Raw genomic sequence first — 10747 nt, forward strand, 5'->3', positions numbered from 1 at the left:
ATAACACACCTGGCCGTGCCGACAAATTTATCATACCGTGCTAACACGCGGTATTCAATTGTCGTCACGGCCAGGTGTGTTATAGGACCAAAGACAGCCAAAAATATGAATTCAATGCTTAAATAACACACGCGAAACCGTGTCACTGAGTGTTAGAATAAACAGTAGGAACTATATGCATTTTCAATACTTTATGATTATCATACCGCGCTAACGCGCGGTATTCAATTTGTCGGCACGGCCAGGTGTGTTATCAGACGAAGACATCCCACAATATGAATTCAATACTTAAGTAAATACCATTTCATGTGCAATACATGATACGCTATGCATGGTTACTGAAACGTATGGCTGAGGAACTGGTGGAATTTTTTTTCACATTAAAGTATTTTCATCCTCATATGATGTCATAGGTTTTTGCAAAAAAAAAACTGTAATTAATTTAAATTTATATCAAATAAAACATCTTTTTGAAGAATGTTTTTTAACAGGTGTGATGATAAAAAATGTTAAGTAACTAGAATTTAATTAAAAGATGTACATGCATATGACCGAAAGGTCTTAAAATACGTTTTTGAAATTGACGCTTTTCGAAAAGGCAAATGCGTTTCACTCTAGTTCTGAATTATATTTATCTAATGCCTTTCCTCTAAAGAAATGCATGTATTTTCGTGATGTTATTTCTTTATCAACTTAATTGATACTGTTTGACATCAGATCATGACACTGCAACAGGTTAATGTCAGGCCCTCTGTTTAACGTCTGTTTTACAATGGTCTTTACATCACGGTTATGTCACTGAATATCTTTACCTGCAGTTCCGTTGTATCCGGATACTGTGAGTCGGTATTTATCAGCCTCGTTTCCGATATAAAACGTGGAATATTCAGCATACGCTGTGTCCCCATTAAATCTCTGGAGATCTATTCGCAGTTCCTGGTCCTGATCTTTGGTTAATACATGGATTGCATCATTCCCTTCATGGAAATTAGAAAAAAATCATTGATATTCATGTTTTTGACTATTGATTAGTATATGATTTTATCCTAATTGTTTGAAATAATTTATATAAAAAAATTACACATGATAATCTAACAACCAAGCTTCATGATAAACGTGATGACTTTTACTTTTCTACTGTCAACTTCCCTTACTTATGCAGCAATATATACCTTCATCACCTGCATAAAATGTTTATATATTACAGTTGATTCAATACGCAAAAGCATGCTCTACGTATAGACAATTTCTGCAACGAGGTAAATTATTGACAAACAGGTTGATGAAACAAGAATTTCGGCTAGCTCGTTTTAAGTCATCATTTCGTAAGTTCTATGGTTGCTACAGAAAATAGAAAATACAATTTATCATTGAATCAAATGCTGACTAACGTTTTTCATACTTATGGTTACCCCATCATTTATTCAAAAAAATTGATTACGGGTTTTCTGTTATTTCCCGACATAACAAGGAGCACACGGCGGATGTGACCGGTCAGCAGGGATGCCCACTCCTCCATGGCACCTGACCCAACCTCTGATGTTTTGGAGGTCCGTGTTTGTTATGCTCCTATTTTTTTTATTGTTTTATGGACTTTGATATTGAATATTGTTCGTTATCTCCACATCCTTCCTTGATATCCACAGAACAAGTTACACAAAACAGTTAGAGTCGGAAGTTCCTATTTTTTGGAGAGATTGTGCTAAAGAAATATAACACTTTAAAGTAGTTGGACCATTTTACAATAACTTGTTTTGTAAATCAAAGTTGATTAAATCTTCTAAGTTTCATTTCGACTAAGTGTTGTGAGGTGTCTGATAATTTTATAATATTTGTTTAGTATTGTTTATATTAAGAACAGAAGGTTCAAGATTGGTCAAGGCCTGTGACTATTTTTTCTAGAACATTCTTGAATCTTGAATTTCGTGTTATGTCCACATTTTGTATTTGCATTTAAAAAAAAGAATTATCTATAGATTTTGCATAGATTAAATTCACTGTCACTTTGTATGCTAGTGCAAAACTGTCGTTCAAAAGATCAGGTGTTCAAAGAGCAAACAGTGTTCCTAAGAGGGTAGAGTACCAAAGAGTGTAGAGTACATAGAAGAGTACAAAAGAGCATAGATTCCCAAAAATATTAAAGTATCAAATAGAGTAGAGTATGAAAGAGAGTAAAATACCAATGACTGTAGAGAACCAAAGAGAGTAGAGTACCAAAGAGAGTAGAGTGCCTAAGAGAGTAGAATACCAAAGAGGGTAAGAGTGCAAAGAGAGTAGAGTACCTAAGAAAGTAGAGTACTAAAGAGAGTAGAGTACAAAAGAGAGTAGGGTACCAAAGAGAGTAGAGTACCTAAGAGTAGAGTGCCTAAGAGAATAGAGTACCAAAGAGAGTAGGAAACCAAAGAGTGTAGAGTGCAAAAGAGAGTAGAGCACAAAAAGAGTAGAGTACCGAAGAAAATAGAGTACCTTAGAGAGTAGAGAACCAAATAGAGTAGAGTCCAAAAAGTTATGACTACTAAAGAGAGTGGAATACCAAAAAGATTGGAGTTCCAAAAAGATCAGAGTGCCCAAAAAAATAGAGTGCCTAAAAGAGTAGACTGCCAAAAAGAGTAGAGCACCTAAGAAAGAAGAAGTATCAAAGAGAGAAGAGTACTAAAGAGAGTGGAGTATACAAAGAGAATAAGGTACCAAAGAGAGTACAGTGAGACAAAGAGAGTAAAGAACCTAAGACGGTAGAAATTGTACGAACCTTAGAGAGTAGAGTACCCTAGTGACTAGAGTGCCAAAGATTGTAGAGTACCAAAGACAGAGGAGAGTACCTTAGAGAGTAGAGTACAAAAAAGAATAGAGAATCAAACAAAGTTGAGTACCAAAGAGAGTAGAGTACTTAAGTGACTAGAGTACCAAAAAGAGTAGAGTACCAAAGAGCGTTGAGTACCTAGGAGAAGAGTACCTAAGAGAGAAGAGTACTTAAGAGGATAGAGAACCAAAAAGAATAAACTTCCAAAGAGAGTAGAGTACCTAAGACAGTAAAGTACCAAAGAGAGTAGAGAACCAAAGAGAGTTGAGTACCTAAGAGAGTAGAGTACTAAAGAGAGTATAGTACCAAAAAGATTAGAGTACCAAAGAGCGTTGAGTACCTAAGAGAGAAGAGTACCTAAGAGAGAAGAGTACGAAAAAGAGTAGAGTACCAAAAAGAGTAGAGTACCAAAGACAATAGAGAACCATAGAGAGAAGAGTACATAGAAGTAAGAACCAAAGAAGAAGAGTAACTAAGAGAGTCCCCATATAGAGTATAGTACCAAAAATGAGATATTAAAAATGTAGAGTATCAAATAGAGTAGAGTACCAAAGAGAGTAGAGTGCCTAAGAGAGTAGAGTACCAAAGAAATAAGATATTGAGAAGAATACCTAAGAGAGTAGAGTACCATAGACAGAAGAGTAATAAGGAGAATAGAGTATCTAAGAGAAAAGCGTTACTGAGAGATTAAGTGCATAGACAGAAGAGTACCAAAGAGAGAAGAATACTATAGACAGAAGAGTATCAAAGAGAGTAGAGCACCAAAACGAGTTGACAACCAAAGAGCGTAGAGTACCAAAGAGAGTAGAGTGCTAGAGAAGAGTAGAGTGCTTAAGAGAGTTGAGTACCAAAAAGAGTAGAGTACCTAAGAGAATAGAGTACTTAAGAGAGTAAGATTTTAGAGAAAGAGAGTAGAGTACCAAAAAGAGTAAGAACCAAAGACAGTATAGAAAAATAGAGAGTAGAGTACCTAAGAGAGTAGAGTACCAAAGAGAGTAGAGTACCTTAGAGAGTAGAGTACATAAGAGAGTAGAGAACCAAAGAGAGAAGAGTAACTAAGAGAGTAGAGTATTTAAGACAGTAGAGTACTAAAGAGAGTAGAGTACCAAAGAGAGTTACGTACCTTTGAGAAGAGTACCAAAGAGAGTAGAGTACCAAAGACAGTAGCATATCAAAGAGAGTAGAATCAAAATAAGCCAAGTACCAAGAGAGTAGAGTACCTAAGAAAGTAGAGAACCTAAGAAAGTAGAGTATCTAAGAGAGTAGAGTACCTAAGAGAGTAGAGTACCAAAGAGAGTAGCAAACCTTAGAGAGTAGAGTACCTAAGAGAGTAGAAAACCAAAAGAGAAAAGTACCTAAGAGAGTGGAGTACCTAAGAGAGTAGAGTACCAAGTAGTAGAGTACCTTAGAGAGAAGAGTATTTAACAGAGTAGAGTACCAAATAGAGTAGAGCAGGGTTCTCATTGAACCGTTTCACTGTATTGCTCCCGACAGAGTAACAAATTCTCCGGCATAGTAACGATTCAAATTTTATGCGTACGACACAGTAAAAATTTTGCCGACACAGTAAAATCTTGAAATTCTAAACACACAAATTCTATCTCACTGAAACTTTAATCAAACAATTCTACCGTCTTTCAATTCTATAAGGTAGATCACTTAATTACTAGGGCTTATCCTGCATGATCAATTATCTCCTAGACCCTCGCCGGACTTTACTCATGAAGGAACAAAGACAAATAATCTGCGTTTCAAACTTACATGTTACGGTTAATTGGTACATGTAGTTACATTAAAATAGATTGCATTATTCTTTTTTTATTCTTTTCTTAAAAAAATATATAATTACGTCTTTTATATAGAGCCACGGCTCTTGAAATATGTATAAAGCACTGCAAGTCAAACATAAGTCGTACCAGAATCATCTAATAGATGTAAATAAATTGCTTAAAATATTCAACAATGGAACTCTTAAAAGTATTTTATCATTCTGAAGTTTCTCTTTTTTTGTAATTCAGTAATTCGATCAAGAAAACTGACAAATAATCACGGCAGAATTACATTTAAAAATGTTAAGTTTACGTAGTTCAAATGTATCGATCAGAATTTCCTCTGCTTTTCAGAACAAGTGTTTTTACTGTGATCAATATATACGACCAAAACATTTGTGTAACAAATTACACTTATTTTAAAAAGTTTGTGCATGTATAATGAATAGTGATTCAGAACTTTGCGAATTTGATGCAGAAATGCCAGCGAAATTTTAGCCCTTCGCGGAAACTTTGCAACACAGTAAAATTAAAAATGATGGAGAACTCTGGAGTAGAGTACCAAAGAGAGTAGAGTCCCTAAGACAGTAGAGAACTAAAGAGAGATAAGTAACAAAGAGAGTAGAGTACCCAAGAGAGTACAGTTACCCAAAGACAGTAGAGTCTCTAAGAGAGTAGAGTACCTAGAGAGTAGAGTACCTAAGAAAGAAGAGTACCTAATAGAGTAGAGTATCAAAAAGAGAGTAGAGTTAAACGAGTAGAGTATCTTCAGAGACTGAATTCCAAAGAGGATAGCGTACAAAAAGAGACTTGAATACATAAGAGAGTAGAGTTCCAAAGAGAGTATAGTACCTAAGAGGGCTGAGTACCTAGGAGAGTAGTGTTCCTAAGAGAGAAGAGTAATAAAGAGAGTAGAGTATCAAGGAGAATAGAGTACCTATGAGACACTGGGATAGAATACTCTAAGTGGGACATTTTGTTGTGTAGAAACTGTCACTCTTTTGTATGAATCTTTGGATTCTTCTTGTAAGTTTGTATTATTTTATTTCTTTATATTTCTGTAAATAAATTGTAATATTTTAAATTAAGTGTAAACTGTGTGAATGATTTTTGCTGACTAAAAGGTTATTCTGACCCATAACATAAGAAATTCACTTGATTACTATGTAGCTAATTTATTTAAGATAAAAGCTGTTTTTGTCATTGCTGATTGACTGTTTAATTGCGCTTATTTCTTCGTTTAGGTTTTCATTATTAAAATTTTTACAATTTTCAATGGAGATTGCAAACTTATACTGTCATTAAACTAAGACGGGTAAGCATAATAACACATTGTATCAGACACGTTTGACAGTGCTTAACTTTTCTTATATTTGTATGAAAGAGTCAGTGTTATATAATAAATAACCACAAGTAGCTTAGGGTAACAATGTAAATTTTCATCCCTCGAAAACCATTTTAACCTTGGGTCATTTTCAGTTGACAATGGGTTTATCAGGGTTAAACTTTTCAATGTTTCCCACAACTACAAACATGCAGTATAAATATCAACAATGAATTTTCATTTCAAAGTATGTATTCTTACCAATCCAGTAGTTGTTCTTTGGATCCCCAAAACCTTTTTTATATTCTTCCCAAGTTCGATAGAAATCAGTTGATCCGTCTATTCTTTTCTGTATAACCTATAAATACGATAAAAGGCTTTTATCTATTGCTACTAACTTTCAGATACAGACCTTTCTTTCAGTTTGAAAAATTGATCATTTATTTCGATTCATGTGTACCATCTATCCATACATAAAAAGATAAATCTATAGCATAAAAGTATGAAAACAAACTTAGATAATTAAAAATGCATATAGAAAAAAAACTTACAAACAAATAAATACAAATAATTAAACTTTACAGGCAAACATGCATTTATATTTAGAAATAAACATACTAGTACACGTATTCACACAAACTTATATGTAAACATACATGTATACCTGCAAACGGACATATAAATATACATGTATAATTACAAACCTACATGCAAAAATTCACACATATACATATTCCGTCATAATATGTTGACCGTTCAACGTTAGAGCGAGCGCAAACTCTTCGATTGCTTTAATTTAAGATCGGGCTCGTCAAAACGCACGTGACATTTGGTGCATTTAGACTCTGACGTCACAATACGTCCTTTGTGAGTTGCAATACCAAGAAAAAAACCTGAACAAGGTGTGAAAATTAATGAATAACGTTTAGTTTACTATTTATCTTCAATACATATCCATTAAATCAAGGCGAGTAAACTTTTTATTGAACATTTGTCGTTATTCTCGCGAGAACGTAGCTAAAGCAAGTGATGCATTGTGGGTCTAAATTACTGCGTCAAAAAATACTACCGAATGAATGTTCTAATATGTTGACGGTGCGACCGTTAGGACGAGCGCAGATACTTATCATATGACGTCGTTTCACTCGTTTGCATGTTGCTTTACCAAACCGAAGTCTGGTTTCAATCAGTTTATGATTATTTTTCTGCAATAAACAGATGAATTCATGAAATCAAGGCAAGTTTATTTTTCTTTTAACTTTAATTTTGTAATTATTCTCACGAGAACGTGGCTTTGGTGTTTGTGTACGAAGCGATGCATTGTGGGTCAAATTACTGCGGAAAAATTCTATTGAATGAATGTGCAGTAGTCTGAATTTTCTCTTCGCCCAGGCGTTGTCGTTAGAGCTCGCAGTTACGAGCTTCGCGACGCTCCTTGCGCTCGCTACTAACATTTCTCTTCGCACAGGTGTCGCTTTAAGAGCTCGCAGTGACGAGCGTCGCTTCGCGACACTCGCTGCATGCGCTAGCTATTAATATACACGCATACACTCTCTCACACAAACAAACACACACGAAGTAATCTGTATCACGTGACCTATTTGTACCTACCGTCCATCCGCCTCCATCCGTGGTCATGTCACAAAAGACGGAAGTGATGTCAGAATTAATCGAAATCTTATATACGCCATCTTTTCCTTTCAATGATTTGTTTTGTTCAAGGACATTGTAGCATGATTTCGGTTGCAATATTAATTCAACTGCAAAAAATAAAAAAAAGCGGTTGTTTTACCTTTCAATTAAAAAAAACATCTCCCAGATAATAGTATATCATATAGGCCTAAATGGTTTCAGCAAAAAGGATAGGTTAGAAGACGGACGAAAAATTGATCTTAGTAGAAAATGTACAATTTTATATACAGTGTATATCAGGATTTTAATTGATTGATTGTACGTTCTTTAACCTATATAGAATGTTTCGCTTATTAAGAGACATCACGATATACCGAGAAGACCTTCAAACTTCTGCAACCGTTCACGGTAGCTCAGTTGGTAGAGCGCTCGCTCCGTGATCGGGAGGTCGTGAGTTCCTATCTCGGCCGCGACTGACCTAGTCATTAAAATGGGTAGCAACTGTTCCTTCGCCATGCGCTCGGCACTTTGAAGTGAAAATTGCGGGTCCTACGGATGAGACCTTAAAAACCGAGGCCCCGTGTCAGCGGCAGGCGTTGGCACGATAAAGATCCCTCACTGCTCAATGGCCCTGAGTGCCGAGTAAAGGTCAAAATTGGAAGCCCTTCACCGGCATACGGTGACGTCTCCATATGAATGAAAAATTTTCGAGAGGGACGTTAAACAATATACAATCAATCAATCAAACTTTTGCAAACTTCTCTCGAGACACGAGACTTCGATTTTTGAGCGGCGAATGTATTTTATTGACCTAACTCCTGCCGAGGAACAGATCTTTGCTTTTTTAGGTCTAATCTAAAGACCAATAATTTCACTTCAATGCCGAGCGTTTGGCAGGCACAGAAGAGTCACCACTTAAGTTTGCGCAGAAGGTTTGACGCTAGTGGCACTGCCAATGAAAATTGAACCCCAGCAAGGATCTTAGGATTTTGACTAGTTTATAAATATACCAATTTCATTCTTTCAATTCTTTATATTTGTGTCGTGTATCCTACATAAGTGATATTGTACGCAATATTGCATTGATTTTACCTTGGTTATCTAAGTAAATTACTGCATGATAAAATGATTTATAACTTTAAGACTGTTCTCGTTAACGTAAATACATATTACTAAATATGTATCAAATAAGCTTGACTGTATATAGGAAGAAGTCATCAAATGTACTTCATCACAATTTATGCCTTTTGAAATACGATATATATGGTATCTGAAAACTCAAGATCATTTGCGCATCTCACATAATTCATATTTGTAGGTTCTATTCAAAACTGAAGTTTGTTTCGATGAATATTCCTTACTCAAGCTGTCGTATTGATTCTAAGATTTGATGACATGGTTGCTAACAAAAATCTTTTCCCCATCACTTTCAGATCTGCGGTTTAAAATAAGAACAACTTTATGTTTGGCTGAGAAAAAACAAAACACGTAACAAAAATAAGTTATTGCTATCAAGCTAAAACATACTTTCATCAATAGGAATTTGTCAATGTGAACTCAAAGACAGTATATCACATCATAATTAAGTTTTGAAACTTATAAACAAGGAACTTAGGTTAGAAGGATAAATGATCCAAAAAGATCGGATGAATTTTAAGACAATTTTATGATTATTAAATAAATAACTTTATTTTGTCCTCTGCAAAACGTGGGTATAAAGGGATAAGCTATCAAATATCAAAATATGAACAATTCATTTCAGTTTTTTTATTTGATTATTTTTTTTGTGCTATGAGGATTAAAGTTATGTTGTTAAGATTCCAAGGAAACAAATAAATAAGAACATAACACTATTAAGAGGAATATCTACTTAAAATACAACTTACCATTAGACAGAGAAGAAGAAACGTTCAAAACCTGTTGATTAAGAACTCTATGATCCTCGAGTAATCCATCCAGGGTCTCATTGATTGATATTGAGTAGTCCCTAAAACTATTTTCCATCTTTTGAAACCGTCCCTTATATAAGGAACCTTTGAGTTCTCTTAGAGTATTTCTTACGTCATTTAGTTGTTCTCTAAATAATTCATTATCTGTTGAAAATATTTTGGATTTATTTCCGACATCCAGTTCTCTATTTTTAATTTGCTTAATTTCTTCCTGTAAAACATTGTAAGAAACGTTTAACAATGAAATGGTTTTGTTCTGCATCTCCAACTGCTGCTTTATTTTTTCTGTTTTCCACCAGTAATTCTTGACTTTCTTTCTGGAGAACTGAAGCCTTATTTGTTATTGACACTAATTCCCCATCCTTTAAATCTTGAATTGTGTCAATAGTCCGATCTTGGTTACTTCTTACTGTCTCATTCAATGCGTTAAACATCTGTTTTAGTTTTGTAGCCTCTGTTTCGATACCGTTGTCTCTTGTCTCTAGATCCTTTAACTCCTTTGTTAACATTGCCATTTCCTGCTTCATCACCTGAGAATTATTTTTGCTCTCTATAACGTCCATTACTAAGTTCTGGATTCTCTGAACCATAGAAAACCTCACTAGACTCTCTTGGTTCAGGATGTCCCTTAAAACATTGGACTCTTTTCCTCCCGATGTCGTGCTTCCGACCATAATAGATTTCTCTAGATTGTTACTCTCAGCTAAGACTTTTCCGACATTCAGCAAAATTATAAGACACATTAGACTTTGTAGAATATACATTTTGTCAAATCGTTTTCTTTTGCTTGCAATTCAGGACTGCAATTTATATTCTGGCAAAGAATAAGGATATTTATATCAAATCGGACAAAATAAAAGATATTTGTTTCTCTTCATGTGCCAAGACATTGAGGTAATAAGAAATGTTTTGCGCAGTATTTACGTAATATCCCATCTTTTGAAGTTATACGAACAGGTCATGGATATCAGAAAGTCACTTATTATATGATTATGCTTGAATAACAAAACAGATAAGTTGTACTTTTAGTGATATTAAAGAGCATGATACACGTGTATTTGAATTAGTTGATTAAGATGGCTAAATAACATCAAAAAGATTTATTATCTCTGGTATACTAGTATATTGAAACAAATTTAGCATCTGTCTCAATTACCTGTGATGGGATTCTGGTTTTAATTATTCTATATAAAAAAATGAAAGAATGCTTATCTTCAAAAGAAAAAGGAATAAGACAGAATGATCATTTAAAGTTTTTCTTTGGTACAAGTTA

The 10747-nt window shown here is 34.5% G+C and overlaps 1 protein-coding gene across 1 annotated transcript; it reads right to left on the bottom strand.

The window, feature by feature from the left end:
- Positions 1-789: 789 nt before the first annotated feature.
- On the bottom strand, positions 790-9752 carry LOC134261241 (ryncolin-2-like). The gene is made up of 4 exons (XM_062743692.1): positions 9412-9752; positions 7505-7653; positions 6155-6251; positions 790-977 (listed from the first exon to the last, which is right to left on the bottom strand). Exons 1-4 carry the CDS (start codon positions 9734-9736, stop codon positions 796-798), a joined length of 753 nt encoding a protein of 250 aa, XP_062599676.1. The 5' UTR covers positions 9737-9752; the 3' UTR covers positions 790-795.
- Between the last annotated feature and the right edge of the window lie 995 nt (positions 9753-10747).

This window comes from Saccostrea cucullata, unplaced genomic scaffold (genome assembly GCF_032062105.1).
Source record: "Saccostrea cucullata isolate Sc308-1 unplaced genomic scaffold, CSIRO_AGI_Scuc_v1 ctg10354, whole genome shotgun sequence".
Taxonomy (NCBI): Eukaryota; Metazoa; Mollusca; class Bivalvia; order Ostreida; family Ostreidae; genus Saccostrea; species Saccostrea cuccullata.